The 21,103-nt window shown below is 39.5% G+C and overlaps 1 protein-coding gene across 4 annotated transcripts in view; it reads right to left on the reverse strand.

Moving 5' to 3' along the window:
• The window catches only part of FAT1 (FAT atypical cadherin 1), a 131,826-nt gene that overhangs the window by 14,182 nt on the left and 96,541 nt on the right, over positions 1 to 21,103 (reverse strand). For all 4 annotated transcript variants that reach the window (XM_058525019.1, XM_058525020.1, XM_058525021.1 and 1 more), the window contains 12 exons: positions 14,596 to 18,663; positions 13,841 to 14,037; positions 10,862 to 11,015; positions 9,790 to 10,023; positions 8,538 to 8,927; positions 7,433 to 7,647; positions 7,046 to 7,183; positions 4,355 to 4,498; positions 3,525 to 3,722; positions 2,340 to 3,141; positions 2,071 to 2,199; positions 478 to 635 (listed from right to left, as the gene is read on the reverse strand). In XM_058525019.1, coding sequence (XP_058381002.1) covers positions 478 to 635; positions 2,071 to 2,199; positions 2,340 to 3,141; positions 3,525 to 3,722; positions 4,355 to 4,498; positions 7,046 to 7,183; positions 7,433 to 7,647; positions 8,538 to 8,927; positions 9,790 to 10,023; positions 10,862 to 11,015; positions 13,841 to 14,037; positions 14,596 to 18,663 — 6,827 coding nt within the window. The remainder of the gene's footprint in view (positions 1 to 477; positions 636 to 2,070; positions 2,200 to 2,339; positions 3,142 to 3,524; positions 3,723 to 4,354; positions 4,499 to 7,045; positions 7,184 to 7,432; positions 7,648 to 8,537; positions 8,928 to 9,789; positions 10,024 to 10,861; positions 11,016 to 13,840; positions 14,038 to 14,595; positions 18,664 to 21,103) is intronic.

Here is a 21,103-nt window from a genome sequence, read left to right on the forward strand (position 1 = left end):
AATGGACCTTTTAGGGATATAAAGTTCAAGTGCCAATTGCACATCCAAAAAGCATCATGGAAGTGACTGATAATTAACTGTTAACTGAACAATGACCCAAAATAGCACCAGGTAATATCAAAGTCAAAACTGAGCTATGCTTAAAAAAAAAAAAAAAAAAGTTAGGCAAGATATTGATCATTTAAGCCTATTTAGGATCCTGTGACATTCATGAGATGCAATATTACCAAGAGTTTGCATGTGAACTGTCACATGTACCTAAAAATGTTTGTAAAACACAAGTAAATCTCTATGTCACTGCAGAATAAAAAGAGCTTTACACTTCACAAAGTCTAAAACTTGCAGAGGTATCAATGAACTTTTTAAACGGAATTCAACCATTTAGCTTACCTTATTTTTTTCAAAAATGGACAATCCGAACATAAAATGGAATTTCTATTTTTAGAGTATTCTACAACCTGAGGTACAAAAACATACCTCCAAGATGCTATAGTCAGTTCCTCGAGCATACATTACAACTGCGTGAGCAGAGTATGTTCTGAGCCTCATGCTCAGTTTCATCTCTAATTTGTTTTCATTTTCCATGAGACGATACTTCACAAAGCTGTTTCCAGTAAATGTCACAGATAAACTCCCTGTGAATCACAAAGAGGAAAAAATAAATCAGAACCAAGTTCAAGCATATTTTTAAAAGTATGATTCCCCCCACCCAGACTGATCCAAGTTTTTAAGATTATAACATCATACAATTCAATTCAATGGGAACTGTCTATTTGCTTAATAAACAGCATAACATAACTGGATCTCCATTTGGAAGAGAATAAATTACACTACTGTATCACAGAGAACTGAATTCTAAAATAATGAAAGATCTAAATACAAGGTTATTCAATACAAAATTATTAGAAGACAATTTAGGAAAGTATCAAGGTGGTTTGGGAAATCTTCTCAAGCAAGATATAAAATAATCCCCATTCTTCAAAAAAGGTGAAAATAATATCAATCTCCAGAGATGAAAACTGTTATGCAAAATTACACTGAACTTACAAAATAAAAATTAAATTTCAAAATGACAAGATACTATTAAACAAATTAAAAGATCAACAGTACACAGTGAAAGCAGACAATGTTAACACACATAATACACAAAGAGTTCCACACATTGAAAATAAGGAATAGACAAATAACCTAGACAATCAAGCAAAGAATAGGAACAAGGCAGTCACAGAGAGGAAATACTAATAGGAAGGAACAAATAAAAAGATAACTTGCACAAGTAGCCAGAGAAATGCATATTAAAATAATTAGATATCATTTCACGCCCAGTAGATGGGGGAATTTGGTTTTTAATTGAAAACCGTCAATATCACCAAGAGAATGGAGAACGAGACCTTCACATTTGACTGGAAGAAACAGAAATTTTACAGCTCTTTGGAAACGAATATAATGGTGTATTTAAAAATTAAAATTGTACTTAATCTTTGACATAGTAGATCCTAGTTTTAGAATCTACTGTACAGAAATGAAAGCATCTATATGTAAGGATACAAGTGTAAGGAATCTTTTTTTAACAGAAGGAAACATAACACTCTGAATCTCTATACATAAGGAAAATGTTGAATAAACAACGGTAATGCTAGAAAATAGTACACAGCTACTAAAAAGCATTAGGTTTGCATGTACTGACTTGGGAAGATACCCTTAACACACTGTGCAGCAGAGGAAAAAAGCGAGAGGTAGAGACTATGTGAAATATAAGTTTTTAGTTTTTTGTTTAAAAAAAGAGAGGCCATGAGAGAAAAAGAACAATAAATCTGTAACTACGGAACTGCATGTTTATATGAACACCAATGATAGAGACAGAAGAATACCCAACTATTAACTCAGGGGTGAGTTATTATGTCAGAGGATGGAAAGGTTGCTACTGTTATTCTTTATTCATCTCTGTGTTTGCCTTGTTATAATAAACATACTTTATAATACTTTTCCATTCCAATAAAGAAGAAAATGATAAGAAACACTGAAAGTGACTTTTTAAAATAAAAGGATGCTGAATCGCTGAACTCTCACCTGGGCACTGGCCAAACTTGCCCCCTGGGCACACACAGGCGTACTTTTCTCTGGGATCAGTGACACATTCAGACCCCTCAGGGCACGGAGTGTCTTCACATCCATGATGGACAGGTGGGCATTTTCCCTCTTTATTTAAAAAAAAAAAAAAAGAGGGGAAGGTGGGGAGAGATAATAGGAGTTTTAAGAAAATGGTCTTTAATGTGTAGCCCTCACAGGCTGTACATGAAATAATCTGTTCCACCTATTTTCATACACTTATGTGTTACCTTTGCAGAGACACACGGCTGTTCTACGGTGACGGGGAGTCACAAAGCTCAGTCTGGCTGTGCTATGTGTTGACATGACATTTTCATCCACAGACACCTTTTCATCACAGAACTTCCACGGGCAATCCAGCCCTGCACAGAGCTTCCGGAATACGGCCAATATCCTAACACCAATGATTTCCTCAATATCAGTCACGGAAGAGTTAATCTTGTGCAGAAGTTGTTTTGTGGAAACCTGGGCGCTACCCGATTTCTCTACAAAAAGTAAGACATCCAGATGTGGGTGAGGTTCAGAGGGCTGCAAACTAACAATCTGAATATCGGTCTTCCTCACGCCCAAGATGTTCCGTAAAGCTCGCTGGAAGTTGCGCCAGTAGTCACCAACAAATTCTTCCGGAGTGAGGTTGGCAAAGCGGAGAGCGACAGTGTGGTTCAACATCTCTTGTGTTACTTGTCTGATATGCACCGTGATGTCGGCTGCTGTTGTAAATCTCCCATCTGTTACACTGACATTGAGAAGGTACTGCCCTACATCTAGCTTTTTGTGTGCTATCAGCTTACCCCCTGTGCTGGAAACAGAGAAGAGGTTGTCCATTTGGGGATCAAGACTGTAGGTTAAAGTGTCATACACGTCTTGGTCTGTTGCATGAATCTTCCCAATGACACCTCCAGAGTATTCCTCTCCGAAAGCAGTAATGAAAATCTCCAGTGGCAAAATCGCAGGAGGATAGATGCTCTCTTCAATCACCCTAATGTCAATATATGTCAAAGAGGACAACTGAGGCTTCCCATTATCTGCCACCTTCGAGAAAAGAAAAAAAAAAAATTCACCTTTGTCTATGTCATTGTTTACTTCTTAATAAAAATATATATTTACATTGTTTAAGTTCTAAAAAATGATCAATTATTAGAAAACTTATTTCTCCACATGAGAAGCACATCAAAGAAAAAGATAAATACTTCTTTATGGCCCTTTCACTAATTCATACTGAAGATTAGCTCCATCAATGTCTACGATAAAGTAACCAGACGAATAAATGAGCCCCATTAAAGTGCAGTGGGATAAAAATGACAGCACAGCAAAAAACAAGAAAGACCACAATTCTATACATTTCTGTTTTCTTAAGAAATGTCAGCTGTTTACATTACGAATCCACAATAAAATCATAAAGAAAGACTTTATACCTTAACATGCAATAAATAATGATCTTTCACGTTCCTGCTTATGGCAGCTGAAGTCAAGAGGACTCCTTGCTGGTTAACTTCAAATGCGCCATCCTCATTTCCACTCACAATCGTAAAGAAGAAGGGTGGACCATTATGAGAAGAATCCTTGTCTGTTACTACCAGCTGGAGTACGCTGAAACCCACAGGCTTATTTTCCTGCACAGAATAAAAAAAATCAAAAACACAAAACAAGCAACTTTCAACAAAACCAAATCTATACGGTAAGAGACACATGCAAGTTTTCTAATAATATGAAATAGATGGAAAACAATAAGGCTTAATAAGGCAGCAATAAGTCTCCATTTGAAAGGAAGAGAGAGAAGAGAGGTGCGGGGCAGGGTAGTGATGGGAAGGAGAGAGGGGAGAAGCGGGTAAGGGGAAGGAGAGAGAAAGAGGGGGCTAGAGAAGGCGCTGGAGGGGAGGGGACACGTGAGAAGAAAAGACACATGAGAGAGGAGGGGAGTGGGAGGAGGAGGGGAGGAGGTAGGGAGGAGGAAGGTCAAGAGGGGGCAAGGAAGAAAAGCAAGGGCAGCAGAAGATAAAGTTAAAAATCAAGCGAGTGAGAATATCTTAAAAACTGAAGCACAAACAGAAGACAGATAAAAGCTTGGCTGCATCTGGAAAACGCTTGTGTTTTAACATTGACAGAGACCCCCGTAGTTTTCCTCTTTCCCTTTTTCTAAATAGCCGTCTTTGGAAAAGAAAGGTATTTCAAATGAACAACTGAGGCAGATGAAAAGAGCTCATCTCAAAAGTACTCAATGAACCCTTGGGCACCCCGAGATCACCTGGACAATCACACTGTAGTTTCCCTGGGAGAAGATTGGAGCGTTGTCATTGACATCAGACACGTCGATGTTCACGGTTGTCGTGTTGACTCTGGGTGGACTGCCGTTATCAGATGCCTGAACCGTGAGTGTGTAACCTGAAATCTTTGCGGGGACAAGACAAAGAGAATGCGTGTCCATTTTCACAGGGCCAAAGAACAGGGTTGAATCAAAAGTGCACTCCTGACACCCTGGAAGGGCAGATCTGAATGACTGTCATCATTTGCTGTGCCCTGTATGTGAGCAAGTCCCTAAGATACAACTAGTATGCTGCAAATAACTATCTACCAAATGGAACATATCTGCTCAACAGAAAAAGTAAGCAGTAGTGCTTAGATTCTGTGATGCCTCTCAAAATGTACTCATTCTGTTAAAGTATTCTAACTTTAAAACCTTGAAGATCTATGAACAGAAATTACGACAGAGAGCAATACAAATGATGAGAAAAAATGGTAACACATCTCAAAGGCTGTTGCTTTAGTAACGACAGGGAAGGCAGCCTTCCCTAAGGACCAAGTGTGTGACTCTGAGCCAGAAGCAGACAGACATTAAGTTGTTTCCCACCCTGAGTGCTTACTCATTTCAACGCCTCAGACTCTTCAGATCACCCTTCCCCATCAATTTTACACTTGGATTGTAGTCAACTGTCTAAATCTCCCAGGATTATCTCTCCGTGACTTCCTGCAAAAGAAATTGCATCCAGCGCGGGAGCTTCTTTTCCAGGGCAGTTCCCTGTGAAGCTCTCTCTTCCAGAAGGAGAGGTGGAAAAAGCCAGAAATCTGGCTAAATCTCAGTGTATGTTCTGCGGAATATTAGTCCTGCAAGACGCTCCAACAAAAAGGGCCAATTGGCTCGGGGAACACCACAGGCTATCTCTTTTGCTATCTTATAATGGACATTAGTATATTAAAGGATCTGAGCAGTTCTTCAGTGAAAAATACTAAATTTTGTTCTGCCCAGCAGTAGCGCAATCTTAAGCATGACAGTTGTGCTTCCTAAACTCTTGGAAAGTCCCTGCCCAAAAACAACAAGTGGAAGAGGAATTCAAGAATTAAGGCTTTGGGGTCGGCTTGGTGGTGCAAGCGGTTAAGTGCGAGAGCTCTGTTGCGGCGGCCCGGGGTTCCCTGGTTCGGATCCCGGGCGCACATTGACACACCGCTTGTCTAGCCATGCTGTGGCGGCATCCCATATAAAGTGGAGGAAGATGGGCACGGATGTTAGCCCAGGGCCAGTCTTCCTCAGCAAAAAGAGGAGGATTGGCAGATGTTAGCTCAGGGCCGATCTTCCTCAAAAAAAAAAAAAAAGAAAGAAAGAAAAGAATTGAGACTTTAGTGAGATATTTCATCACTATCTCCCCAAATTCCTCTAGTCTTAGATTTACCCATTAATCTTCTGAAATTATTCTTTATTATCACCAATGTCCTTCTAATTCCAAAACCAAGGTTTCTTCCACTTCTCCTTCACAACCTCTCTGAGGCAGCTCCCTTTCTGTCCATAACTGTGAGTGGATGAGTGGATACGTGGGTGTACGGCTGGATGGACGGATGGAGGGACGAACGGATCAAGGGATGCTCAGCCTAGTTTGCTTCTCCTTATTTGCTCTCATTTATCTGAATACCTCAGATCATCTCCAGAGGCCTGTGCCATAAGCTATACTTCCAGCTTTGAAGTCTCTTCAATTTGACTAAAATCTCCAAATACTGGCTGAAAAATTTTACTAAATGTCATGTTCCTCTAAAAATCAGCGTATCAAAACCCACATTCAACAGCCTCTCCCAGCACTAAGTTTAGGACCTCTCACGACGCCTCTGCTCTTCTTTAATGGCACTACCCAGTCACAGCAAGACCGAAAAAAACTGAGTCATCTCTGACACCACTGCTTTCCATGGATGGCCATACCTGTGGATCTAACTTTTCCTTTACGAAGTTTCTGCACTCGTCTTTTCACTCAGTTGTCACTGTTACTTTCCCAATTCAGGCCCCTGCTGCCTCATAACTGATTAACTGTCATTGGTCTTCCCACCTCCCTGGTCACTCACTACTCTAAACAACATGCGGACCTACTGTAGAACTCTTCTTCAAAAAATCTCTCCTATTGTTATACCTAAGCTCACAAATATTCAGTAACTCTCCAATGCCTGCAGCATCGAGTCTAAACTTCTCATCCCAACTCTGTATGTGGTCCCAAACTGTTCCTAAAACAACTTTCTATCTCATCTCCTGTGCTTCTTTGTATGGTTACTCTACTCCAGGACAACTGAGTAAATCACCTAAACTCATCCCATGTCTTCTTTTCTCTGCACAGTTCCTCACAGTGAATTCCCTTCTCTCAACACCTATGGTTTTCCAAACCTTTGCTATTATTTAAAACCCATGAACTGTCTCAAAACACCAGGGTCAACAGTAATTTCTTCCTGACGACAAACTTTTCTCATCCAAACTTCATATCAGTATGAGACACATCTCTCATATTCTTGAGATTTTCATACCGTAATTGCTTTTCAAGTGTTTGTATCTTGCTTGTCAGTTCCTGAGAACAGGCTGGTTCTGCCCTTTTCGTACTCTCATCACGTCTGGCAGATATGAATACAAGGCACTTCTATTTACTAAGTGGTCATTTGTGAACAATTTAAGCCCAACTTTTTCACTTACTGTTTCCCGGTCTAGAAGTTTGGTGACCTTCACTTCTCCCCTGGCAGGGTCAATGGTAAATGGACTTCCTTGATTGCCATCTATAATTGAATAGTGGATGTGGCTGTTTGAAGGTCCATCAGCATCATCAGCCATAACCTAGAAAATATCACACTCCTGCTTAGGAGATAGCTAAGCAAGGGATAGAAATCTACTAAGCAAATTTCTGATATCCACAGCTAGCTGTTTTAAGGCAATTATTCATAATAGTAATTGATTGGGCTAACAAAAGACATTTCTACATCTTCAACCCATTGGCAAGTAAGGCCACTACAAAAACTGGATCAATCTTACTAAAAACTCTTGCAAAGATCCGACGAAGAAAACTGTAGGGGAAAAGATACACACCGTAATGACAGACTGCTCAAGAATAGCATCTTCACTGATCACGGCTGTGTAGGTGTCCTGGCTGAACACTGGGGTGTTATCATTGATATCCGTGACGTTAACATTCACGGTGGCAACATCACTTAACGAAGGCGTGCCTCCATCAGTGGCTTCGATAGTCAGGTAATACTCATGAGAGCTTTCATAATCCAGATTCTCAATGATAAATATGGCCCCTGTAGAGAAAATCAAAATTACTTCCAGTACTTTAATATGCCACCCATTTCTCCTACTACTACTGGAAAAGACAACACTTTTAAACAAATTTAATTTTTACTTCAAAAGTTTACTTACCATTTATGTATGTTTTCAAAAGTTTACTCACCATTTATGTATGTTTTCTAATTTCTTAATTCAACAATTAAAAATTAAGAATTTGCTCATCCCTGGATCTTTATTTCTCTTAATTATTTTCTGATATCCTTTGTGATATTTAAATTGCTTTTCCAGTCAATACTACCCACATCCTCATTATAAAAATGATTATATTTTTATATTTATGCAGCAGGAGTATATAGTTCCTATGACTTTACCTTGCAGGCAGTCATTCAGTGTAACTCAAAGTCCTTCAACTGTTATACAGAAGCAGCATAATAAAGAAGTCAATTTAATGAATTATCAGACGCCCCCTACAGAAACTAAGACTAGAGAGGGGGAAACTACTGTTTCACTGGGGAAACTACTTCACATGGGTTCATTACAGGGGATAAAACGGAGCCAATACGCAAGATTCTCTATGACCCTCCACTCTTTATATGAATTTACCAAATCTTCTATCTTTATTAAACTACTAGAGTGATACTAGAATTTTCTATTTAAAGTTAATTTGCTTACAGATATAACAGATATGCCAGAAATGTATTTTATTACGTAGAACTATAGTTTGAAGTCTTCCAAACCACTTTGAATCCCACTTAAAACAAAAACACAAAGAAAACTTGAATTTTATCTCTTTAGACTATCTACTGACAATTTATGATCTGTCACTTTGTATCAGGAAAAGTGCTGGGCAATCTAGCCTTTTTGGCAGAATAAAGGGCTTCTTCTCATTTCCATGGTTGGTTACCTGTTTTAGAATCTATGCTGAACTTTCCATGTTCATTTCCACTTATTATTGAGTAGGTGATTTCTGCATTTGCTTCAATATCCCGACTTGCCGCATACACTTGAAGAACTTCTGTTCCAATGAGAATGTCCTCAGACACTGTGGCACCGTACTCACGGTATTCAAACACGGGTGGGTTGTCATTTATATCCAAAACTGATACAACAACAGTGCCTACAGCTGTCAACCTCCTTGGCAAACCTTGATCTACAGCTTTCAAAGTAAGGGTATAGACCGCCTGTAGTTCTCTATCCAAAGGCTTTTCTAGCTGAATGATTCCAGATAATTCATTAATGGAGAACTGCCCATCAGCAGAGTTAATCAGAGAGTAGGTTATCTTCCGATTTAATCCTGTCAAGACAAGACATCACATCAGAACGTTTTATTTCAAGAAATTTAAATACATTTTTTTTTGAAAAAACACGTAGCATACTAAAGAGGAAATATGCTAATATACATTATTTAAAAATTCTTATGACTATGATCTTAAAAAAGTAAACTTTTAGATTAATAATTTTACTGAGTTAAAACAAATATGAATATAATTTCATAGCTATCTGGCTTTTTAAGACTGTTATATAGGAACATATGCTATAATACCCACCAGATCTTTTAAAATGAAGTCTATTTATTATTTATCTTCAGTGACAAAGATTTATTTGAAAAGTAACATTTTTGCTATTCTTCTAATTCTTCAGTTTTAGCACAACTGAAGAAATTATTTTTGTTCTCTGCTATCAAAGTGCTATGTATATATATCCTAGAGTCTTATTTTCTCCATCAAAATTTTGAAAGGTCTGTAAAACTATAGCAATATAAGCATTTGCTTCTGGTATGTTCCTATGATACTAAAATCCTTTTAAATCACTAATGGTTTGTTCACAAAATAACACTTGACTCTTTAATTCAATGGGATATAGGATCAGTTAACACAGTCACAATCCAGAATTTCAGGGACATCAGAGATACTTTATAACAGTAAGTTCACTGGGCACAATTTTGAGATTTCAAATATTCATTAAAAATGAATTCATGATTCTATAGATTTCATTCTATTTTTAATGCTAAGGAATTAACACAACAATGATGAGTTATTCAACACACATGAGGTAAGGTAAGTATTAAACAGGCTGAATTTGGGATGTGTTTTAAAACAGAGGTTCCTACGGTCTTAGCGCATAGCTTGAAGGCAAAAGCATCCTGAGGACAATACCTGCATCAGCATCGGTGGCCTGCACCCTTGTCAACAGCGTCCCAGGCTCTGTGTTTTCAAACACCGTAATGGTGTAAGGATCAGCAGAGAACTCAGGGGTGTTATCATTCACATCTTCTAACGTGAGCACAATATTCGCTTGACAGAATCTGCCCCCTCCATCTGTGGCCTTGACGAGCAGATTATAAACAGCTTGCTCCTCGCGATCAAGAGGAACTAATGTTTTCAGTTCACCTAAAAACCAACAAACAAAAACAAATGGACTCACTTGAAATTTAAGACGTGAACTGCAATAGCGCATCTTATTTCTTCCCCTCTTCTCCCACAGTTACAAAATCTGAGTGATAGCCTTTCTTTGGGAGAACAATTTCATCCACGATGGAGTCAACAGCTGTGTGAGCACAATGAGGTCCAGGTTTTCAAACTCTGCCAGGTGCTGGCTCTTTAAGTCATAAAGATCTTGAGGCTAGGGCCTCTTGCATTATATATAGTGTCACAAAAGCAAAACAGCTCCCTAATTTACCAAATTAAGAAAAATTTTTTTAATTGATTCAAAAATTAGATTCATATGTTCCAATTATTTGGGGCAGGGGGGTGCTTAATATAAAACTGTTATTTGACCCTAATTTTAACAAGATACAAATTATAAGAGGAAAACAATTCTAGCAATTTAAAGCTGAATATAATGCCATGAATCATTTTAATGAATACACTGAAGTATAAATTTATGGTCACGAATTTAGGAAAACAAGCTATATATAAAATGGATAAAGCAGAAAGTTTGAGATATACTTTAACTTCTGATTTTTTTAAAAAAGTTGATATAAACAACTAAATTTTAAATCCTCTAAAACTTTTAAAGTAGGTGATATTGTTGCTGTTAATTCTTTTATCTCATCTCCAATTTTACACATTAAATTGCTGTTCAGATTTCTAAAAGATGCCAATTTTCTAGCATTAGAGTAAATTTTACAAGAACAAAATGTAATTTCAGACTTTGTGTGTGATCTAAAACCACCCACATATGATTTTGTTGGAACACAATTAATTTTGCCCCAAACACCATCATTACCTGTATCTGGATTCAGTTTGAATTTTTCTGCACCTGGACCAAACAATGTGTAAGTAATTTCAGCGTTGGAACGGATATCTGCATCTGTAGCAGAGACCTGCATGATCAATTTCCCAGGAAAGGCATCTTCTGGAATCGTGTCTGAATATAAAGTCTACAAAGATTTTAAACAATATTGTTAATATAAAACATTAACGGTTAACATGACTGCCAAGGTAATAATGGAAAAGAAATCATTTCACCTGGCTATAGAAAACACAGGAAATGACTAACGTTAAAATCCAAGGAGTTTTTAAAACCATTTTTCTTATGAAACAATTTGAAAGGAGGAGGAGCTATGTAACAGTTAACAACTCTGTATCCCTGGGTCTGACCTGACCTTCAACCTACAGAATTCTGAATACTTTGTGCCTTTGAGTTGGTTTCACATTTGATTTAAATTCTTATGAGAAAATATAAGTAGTGCTCCATGTTTACCTAAAAATCAGAGAGAATAAATGCTTGTTACATCATATCTACTTATTTCCAATACAGGAATTTATTGTTTGCAATCGTTCTTAACACATAACCAAATAACTGTAATTGAGAGAGAAGCAATTTTTTTTTTTTTTTTAAAGCCCCACTACATACTTGTAGGTCCTTATAGTTCTTCTTTGTAGGACGCTGCCTCAGCATGGCTTGATGAGCAGCGAGTAGGTCCGCGCCCAGGATCCGAACCAGCGAACCCCAGGCCACTGAAGTGGAGCGTGCGAACTTAACCATTAGGCCCCCCGGCCGGCCCCAGAAGCGATTCTTGTGTCATGGGAGAAAAGAAAGGTTCCCCAAGGCCGAGGGGGGCAGCGGGGAGTAAGTGATGCTCTTCTATTACCCTGCTCCATCCCATCTCTCTTCAAACCTGACCCAACTCGCAAACATAACAAACAGCTGTTTCCACTTTCAATTATTTAGAAATCCATGCCATAAACTAAAACATAAGACAAACAGATAAGATTTTATTGAATTCATTCTCTTAATATGAGCTCAATTTTAGGTGACTACATTGCATGACTCATGCGACAGGATATTTTGCAATACTGATGATTTCCAATGACCCAGTGTAACTTCAGCGTTCAGCTTCACTACTCCCAAAGATGATAGGATATGACATCCAAATAATACGAAAGTGTTAGAAAACAACAAAACTCACACATTTAGCTTCTATGAGATATATTTACATATATGCACACACACATAAATTATCCCTCCCCCCCAAAAAAATACTGTCACCAAAAAGCACAAACATGGGTTCGCATTAACTCCTCATCCCTCAGAAGTTCCACTTCCCTCCAGACTGACTGTAATCATCCTTTTCCCGGAGAACAGCTCTGCTCCTTTCCACAGCTCCGGCACCTCTCATGCCCACTGCAGCGTTCTCCAACTCCTCCGTCCCTCTTCAAAATCACCCACCCCTCCAGGCAGCCTCCCCTTAACCTACCACACTCTTCTTCCTTCCTTGTATTCTCCATTTCCTTCAAGGGCCAAACCGATGTCCTCATTAAGGCACACTCTTTAACCTCCTGCAATCAGGCGTCCACCTACTTCATGATACGGAGACCGCCATCTCCAAGCCGGTCAGAGAAACCAAACTGTCTGTTCCACACCTCAGTCATCTTTTTAGCTCTATCACAATTCTGCTTGCCATCCCGCCTCCTAAAAATTCTCTCCTCCTTCGCTCTCAATAACACTGCACTGATTATCTGTGTTCCCGTCCTCCCTTCTCCCTGGGGAAATACCTAACTCTACTCTTTTTCCCTTTTTGTTGTTATCCTTTCAAATGAATTCAATTATCAGTTATCCAGAAAACTGCCAAGTTTACACAGTCTTCCCTAATACCCACCCTCAATCTCACCATCTCTAAATGCCTAAAAAACACATTCAACCGAATGTCCCATTACCTTAAACTCAACAAATCTGAAATGGAACTCAACATGCTTCCTCTAAAACCAATTCCCCCTCCAGGCTTGTCTCTGGTCTTCCTCTCCGTCACTCCTGCAGGAAGCATTCAAGTCGATCTTGACTTAACACGCTTGCCGGGCTGTCACAGCCAGGCAGGACCAACTGCTACCAGTTCTTCCTTTGTAGTGTCTCTTGTCCTTTCATTCCTTCTGCCACCTCTGCCTACTCTCCATTATCTCCTTGCTTTCAATCTTCCTCATCTAAATGGACACAATACTACCAAACTCATCTTGAGGAACTCTCTGTTCCTGTCATCTCCACCTTTCAAATATAAAACGATTCAAAGAGTCTCTATTTTCTCTAGGATAGAGTCCCATTCCCTGGACAGACCATCACAGCCTCTAGAATCCAGCTGACCCTCAAGCCCACTGCCCTTTCACTTCTACTCGATTATCTAATCAGCACCTCCCAAAGGCTGAGCACTTCCTTATCCTCCACCTCCGTGACCTCCCCTGCTCAAGTCCTCATCTTGCAGCCTCGATGGGAACAGCTCTCCTCTGGCATATCTCTTCTCAATAATATTAAGTGGTGGGTTCCACAGGTGCGGGAGCCACATCGTTACCTCTTAGTTTCTCTCGTATGTAGAAGAGCAAGTGTCCCAAGAATGGGCTGTTCAAGCCAAACAGAGCTTTGTATAAAGAACTGCTGGCCAGATAGTTCCCCCAAAATAACCTCATCCCTAAATGAAGGGGATCCCTTCCTGAACACTTCACAGAGCATTTTTAGAGTTAAACACAACTGTAAGCCTGGCCCTAATTGACAGTATTGTTGAACGAGGTTTTTAAGCGACTTAGCATTCCCCAAAACAGTTCTGAAGCTTAACCAACTCCTGCCCCATTTAACACTCGCCTCTGCTTAAATGTAAGAGATTATAATACGAAACACATTTGAATTACACCATGGCACCACATGACAGTCCTACTGAAAGGTTTAAGAAAGAAATCTGAATGCATAATATATAAATTTAAAGAAAGAGTAGCCTACCTTTTCACAAACTGGACTGTTGTCATTTGCATCAAGAACTTTCACTTCAACTATAGCTTTTGATGAGAAGGTCCCATCAGTGGCTGTGATAGTCAGAAGATAATTGTCCCTCTTTTCCCTGTCTAGAGGTTTCTTCACATATACTTTCCACTCATTCTGTATATTTTCAACAGCGAACTGCCCCAAAGGATCCCCTCCTATCAAATCAATGGAGGAAGATGACAGTCAAATTTGTTGAAATAAGGAAAGAAGTAAGTAACAGCAGATACAAATTGTACAAAGATATATAATGTTATGGTTTAAAAGAATTATGTTTTTTTAAAAAATAATTACATTTAAAATTTGGTATATCAGATTCCCCATTTATCAAAAAAAAAAACCAAAAAAAACCCCAGCATTAAAATGTGTATTTAAACACAGCATTAAGCCAAATAAAATACAGACTACTAAATAATAGCGTATACTGAAACTATAGTTTTTTTCTTTTTAATTATATTTATTATATGTTAAGTATAAAATTCCACAGAATGAGTCATAAAAATCAAAAACAGTCTAATGAAACAACTGTTAGCTTTGCACAGGTAAATGATGTGAAATGTAGCTTAAGAGATGTTATTTCTACTTATTTTAGATATACTTAACTAAAACCATCCCTTTAACTCCTGATTTGCATAAAATATGTATCTCAGAATTTATACTTCTAATACAATTTTTTTACCTGTTAAGCGTAATTTTAATCGCTTAAAATTTTTTACCTGTTATATAATATGTAACTTGTCTGTTAATCTCTTCAGAATCCGCATCCGTGGTACTTAAGATGGCTACTACACCACCTGGTGGGTCATCTTCACTCACAGTCCCTTTATAAATCTCTGCCGTGAATCGTGGGGGACTATCGTTGACATCGGTGACAGTAACATCCACAATGGCTGTGGAGGACAGCTGAACCTTTTCACCAAAATCTGATGCAACCACTTTAATCTGGTAATTCTCTCTCCTTTCATGGTCAAGTTCCTTTAGGGTTGTAATCCAGCCTGTTTCCATGTTAATGGCAAAAGATTCAATGACTTCTACACTTTGTGACTGATCTAGACTATACATAACTTGGCCATTGGTTCCTGAATCTAGATCAGATGCCCTGATCTGGATGACTCTACTTCCCCCTGGCAGGTTTTCAACAATAAAGGCCTCATACGGATTAGACTCCAAGACGGGGCTGTTATCATTTGCATCTTTCACTTGGATACTGACATCTACAAAAGCCACCACCTCATAGTCATCATGAGTGCACCTGGCAAGTATGGAAAACTGATACCACTTAGTTGTCTCATGATCAAGACTCTTCTCCAGTTTCAGTCTTCCACTCTGTCTGTCGATCACAAAGAACTCATCCCTATTACTTTCGGGAGTATTCCCTTTGACCAGGCTATAAACAACAGTCCCACTATGTTCTGCTCGGATGAGATCTATTTCTGTTCCAATAGGCATGTCTTCTGAAACTGTGTAGGTATAAAATGGTTCTGAAAATTTTGGAAGCTGCATTTCTGGTGGAAGTATTTTAACATAGACAGGAACCACAGATTCTTTGGGTGGAGACCCATTATCCACAGCTCTAACAAAGAAAGTGAAGAATTCATTTTCTAAGCCAATTAAACTCTCCTTTGTAGTAATTACACCAGACAGTTTGTTAATTTCCAAATTCTCTTTAACACTTTCAGAATCTGCTTCAATGGCATAGGTGACATCAGCATTGGATCCCTCATCAGCATCACTTGCAAGAACTTTAATGACTGATGTCCCTTTGGGGGCACTGGATCCAATGTTCACTTCATATTTGGTTGCTCGAAATTGTGGTGCATTATCATTGTCATCTGTAAGGATGACATTAATGGTGCAGAAAGCAACTTTTCCTCCAGCATCCTTAGCCATTAAACGAACTGCGATAACTTTCTCCGCTGGGGTTTCTCGATCAAGTTTTTCCAAAGTAAATATCTGTCCTCTCTCATTTGTGTAAAATCTGTCTTTGGCAAAATCATTTACAACATGGTAAGTGATGTCCCCGTAAATACCAGAATCCCCATCAGTTGCTTTAACCTCAGTCACCAGGGTGTGCATGGGAGCGTTTTCAGCTAGCTCCACTTCATATTCGTTCTGAAGAAAAACAGGACTGTGCAAATTGCCTCCAATTACAGTTACATGAACCTGAGCTGAACTTCTAAAAACCCCATCAGAAACAGAAATGTTAAGAATATAAAATGACTTCAAGGTGTGCCGGCGCAGGTTTGAGAGCGTGATAATCCCCGTTTCACTGTCGATGACAAAATTCTTATGATCGTTGCCAGACAGAATGGAATATTCCAATTTGTCTATGTCTGAACTGTCTGCATCATAGGCTTTTACACAGGTCACAAAATGCCCATGAGTGGCATGCTCGCTAATTTTGGCTTCATAAATCTGTTGGTCAAATAGTGGGGGATTATCATTGAGGTCAGTGACATCCACTGTGACAATCACCTCACTGCTCAGCGGGGGCATGCCACCATCAACAGCCCTTACAAAAATCTTGTGCTGCTGGAACTGTTCATAGTCCAAAGTTCTGACTAGTGATATGAGACCAGTGCTGCTATCTATGTGAAAATGATCATGACTCTTGCTGTGATTCCCAAACATATGGTAGGAAACTCCTCTATTTGGTTCTGAATCAGGATCTGTGGCTCTAACTTGAACGACAGACATTCCAATGACAGATGCCTCAGAAAGGGTTGCAGCATAAGACTGGTGAACAAACACAGGAGGGTTATCATTGATGTCTTCCACTATTATGTCGACAAATACTTCAGCATGAGCACCAGTCAAGGAGTCAGTTGCTCGTATGCTCAGTTTATACGCTGGGTGGGACTCAAAATCCAGAGGAGCTATGACATTTATAACTCCAGTGTTGAAGTTAATAGTAAACTGGCTAAAAGGATCTCCATCTGTGATGCTGTAGAACACTTTCAATCCTTCTGGGCTGTTGGCTTGTACGTGGACAACTGGACTGTGCATCTGGATATTCTCTGGAATCTCTGCACTGTAAAAAGGTTTTTCAAACACAGGCATGGCTTTATTCATCACAGTGATTGGAACTATCACTTCAGCCGAAAAAGCTGGGTTTCCTCCATCTTTTGCAACCACTGTGACGAGATACTCTTTATTCAAGGTGTCAGGTTCAAATTGTTTTTTCAGTGAAATCTCACCTGAGGATCCAATTTGAAAGTGTTCGTGATGTTCCTTAAGATAATAATGCACTTCCCCGTTTCTGCCACTATCTCTGTCCACGGCAGTCACATAGCGAATAATGTGGCCTACCCCAGTATCCACTTTAACAACAGCGTAGTAGGGAAGGTTGACGAACACCGGTGCATTATCATTCTGGTCTTCTATGATGACCTTCACAACAACGTGGGCCACCGCTGAAGGCTTCTGTTCTTGTGTCACTTCCACCACCACGTCAAATGCCTCCTGCTGTTCCCGATCAAATGGTATCCCAGTGGTGGACAGAACTCCTGAGGTGCGGCTTATCTTAAATCTGCGATCTGGGTTGAGGATCTGATAAAACAAAGGCTCGTTGATTGGATTTCCAATAGCAGTAATGACAGCTAATGTTCTGGCTTCCGTGGAATTCTCTTTCACGACTGCAGAGTAGAAATCTCGGGTAAACTTTAGTTGACTTTCTTTGCTTTCTTTCACATTAATTTTCACAGAGGTTAAGCTTGCAAATCTGCCATCAGAAGCTCTAATGGTTAGCTCATAGCGGCTCCTTAACTGAGTTGTGTTCTGCACAGTTATGGTACCAGTCCTGGAGTCCATGGAAAACTTCTCCCCGATGTTGCCTTCCGTGATGGAGTACATTAACTGTGAGAACGCACTTGAATCAGCATCTGTAGCATTCACTGTGATGACTTTTACTCCTTTGTACGTTGGTAACAAAAGAGAGGCTTCATATAACGATTTGGAGAACACAGGAGGGCAGTCATTAATGTCAATTACATGTATAGTCACATTAGCTGCATATTCAGCAAATAAACGTGGTGTTCCCATGTCATGCACTTGGACAGTAAAGTGAAAAGTACTGGTTTCTTCATAGTCTAAACTTAGTACTGTATGAATAGCACCAGTACTAGAATCAATAGCAAAATATTTGTGTATAGATGGTTCAACAATGTGATAAACAAGCAAAGCATTTGATTCTTTATCAGCATCAGTTGCTCGAATCACTAATGGGACATTCCTGTCTGTTAGGACCACACTGTTAATTGAAGCTGATTCGCTAATGAGTCCTGTATATTCAGCCTGCATAAAAACTGGCAAGTTGTCATTTTCGTCCTGTAGATGCACTAGAACAGTTGTATTAGTAGACAAACCAGCCATGTTAGTTCCTTGTATTATCAATGTATAAATGGGCAAAGTTTCAAAATCCAGGGCTTTCTGAGTGATGATACTTCCAGAATGTGGATTAATATCAAAAGCATCAGCTATATTTCCATCTTTTATTTCATAGACCACTGATGACTGACTATGGGCTGTAACCATTCCGACAAAACTCCCAATGCTGATAGTTTCGCTAATTTCAACAGAATATTCTTTTGATGTAAACTTTGGAGAGGCATTGTCAGCAATTGTGACAAAGATATGCACAGAAGTTATTTCACTCATTGGTGGATTGCCTTTATCTGTAGCTTTTACCATTAAATCATATTCCACTTGGTTACTTCGATCTAATTCTTTGGCAGTTTTTATAGAGCCCAAGATGGGATCAATTGTAAAAGAATTTCCAATATTTCCTGGGAGGAGGGGAAAAAAAGCATGTTAGAGAAAAATATAAGGACTGGCAGAAGTACTAGTTGGATATACAGAAACAAATAAAGATATCTTTAAAGATTATATTCTGAAATTAAACAGAAATTCAGGAGTTATTAACATGTGAATGGAACTTGTTTCATTCAACTTGTTTCGTTTTTCAACTTGTTCCATTTTTATCCACTAAAATAAGGCAGATTTTTCAGAGTTGTATCCATAAATTATGAAAAGCAAGAAACAGAAAAAATATCACTCTGCACCTAAAGCCAAAACTCACTCTCTACGGGCTGAACCAGGAATGTGTTGGGGAAGGATATGGTTATCCTTCCATAAAGCAGTTAATTATTTTCCAAGGTTCCTCAAAAACCCTTTGGCCCATATTTTATATTTTTAGCATTTATCACTTGCAAACTCGCAGGATTCTTATTCATTATGAAAGGACAGATTTTAAATCACTAGGAAAACTGAACAAGCTTCAAGAGAGTATTCCTTATTTTAAATATTCAGGGAATTGATGAATAAGCTTGGTATAATCTGTCCCACTTGAAAAGTTTTGAAGATGTCAATAATATTCCCTTCTCAACCTTTTTCAAGTCAATTTATTCTCTAGGTCAGTGGTTCTCAACTAGGGGCAATTTTTCCCAGAAGGGGACATTCAGCAATGTCTGGAGACATTTTTGGTTATCACTACTTGCTGGGAGAGGGTGCTACTGACATCTAGTGGGTAGAGACCTGGGATGCTGCTAAACATCCTATAATACACAGGCAGCCCCCACAACAAAGAAGTTTTTGGTCCAAAATGTCAACAGTGCTGAGGCTCAGAAACTCTTCTCTAGGATAGATTGTTTTAGTTGCTTTTCTTTGGACCTTTTGCAGCCTATTATATACATGTACTTAGCTGCAAATGCAACTCCACAATGTTAGTACCATTGATTGAAATCTTCCTGAAGAAACCAGCAGTTTACTACAGTTTCACGGTTTACTATCTTTTTGGATAGATCAGGCAGTGTGAGGGTCCTCAGATTCCCTCCATCCATCAGTGCTTCATCCCTTTTCTGTTTTGTCAACAAGAGTCCAGAATCCATTATCCTAGTCATAGAACTGAATTTATTTTCCCCAAATGAACTATTACACTTACCCAAAGCAAAGCTGACTTGCCACTTAACTGCTTTTTCAAACTCGGTTTGCCTCTAGGCTTGCAACTGAGCGTGGCATTTCATGGACCAGAATTACTTAGTGTGATTTGCAAACCAGAGGATCAACCAAGCACTTCTTTCTCCGCATCATTACTAGTAAACACTTCCTCTACAGCCTTCATTTCCTTCCCTTTAATACATTTTCCAAAAATCCACGATGATTTTTTCTGAGGCCGGACTCAGTCTGGTTTTCATTAAGTCTGCCTGGCTCTGCAACCAGGTCCCAAGGCAGTGTCTCAGTCTGCCAACAGGGCAGAGGCCCAGGCATTCTCCAGGCCCCGAAGCTCCGAGCTGAACCCTGGACCACAAACAGGGTCCTGCTACCTCTGCCAGGTCTTACAGACACTAATTTCCAGCCTGTCCCTATTTATGAGAGTTGATGATCCCAGATTCTCTCTCATTGTGGGTTTTTTTTTTTTTTTTTTTTGTGAGGAATATCAGCCCTCAGCTAACATCCATGCTAATCCTCCTCTTTTTTTCGCTGAGGAAGACCGGCCCTGAGCTAACATTTATTGCCAATCCTCCTCTTTTTCTCCCCAAAGCCCCAGTAGATAGTCGTATGTCATAGCTGCACATCCTTCTAGTGGCTGTATGTTGGATGCCGCCTCAGCATGGCCAGACAAGCGATGCATCGGTGCGTGCCTGGGATGTGAACCCGGGCCGCCAGTAGCAGAGCACGTGCACTTAACCACTAAGCCACGGGGCCGGCCCCCCTCACTGTGTTCTAATCAGTCATCAGAACCTCAAGCACCTTTCTCATCCTACCTGTGCATCACCCCCACCTTCCAAAACTGTGACTGACTGCCTGGACTGATACAGGAGACTGTGGAAACCTCTAGACAACTGTCTTCACCCCCACCCCTTGGACTTTCCTATGTCTGTACTAATAAAGCAGCCAAGCTACCATATTTTATATTCATTCCTCTATATGCATTTCTCCCTTATTTTGTATAGTGAAATCTTAAAGCTTCCAATACGCAAGGCTTCAAGTGGAGAAATGAATGGATTTTATTTGCAGTGAAGCAGGCTGGTGGTGTCAGAACACACTACTTTCTCTACAACTTGCTCCCTGCCCTCCAACCACAAGGGCCGCCTCACTGCTTCTCAATCAGGCGAGGACATTCTCATCTCAGGACCACTGTATTTGGTGGGTCCTCTCCTGGAACAGTCCTCCCCCAGCTATTCTCATAGCTTCTCCATTCATTCATTCATTCATTCATTCAGATTT

The sequence above is a fragment of the Diceros bicornis genome, chromosome 29, assembly GCF_020826845.1.
Source record: "Diceros bicornis minor isolate mBicDic1 chromosome 29, mDicBic1.mat.cur, whole genome shotgun sequence".
Classification (NCBI taxonomy): Eukaryota; Metazoa; Chordata; class Mammalia; order Perissodactyla; family Rhinocerotidae; genus Diceros; species Diceros bicornis.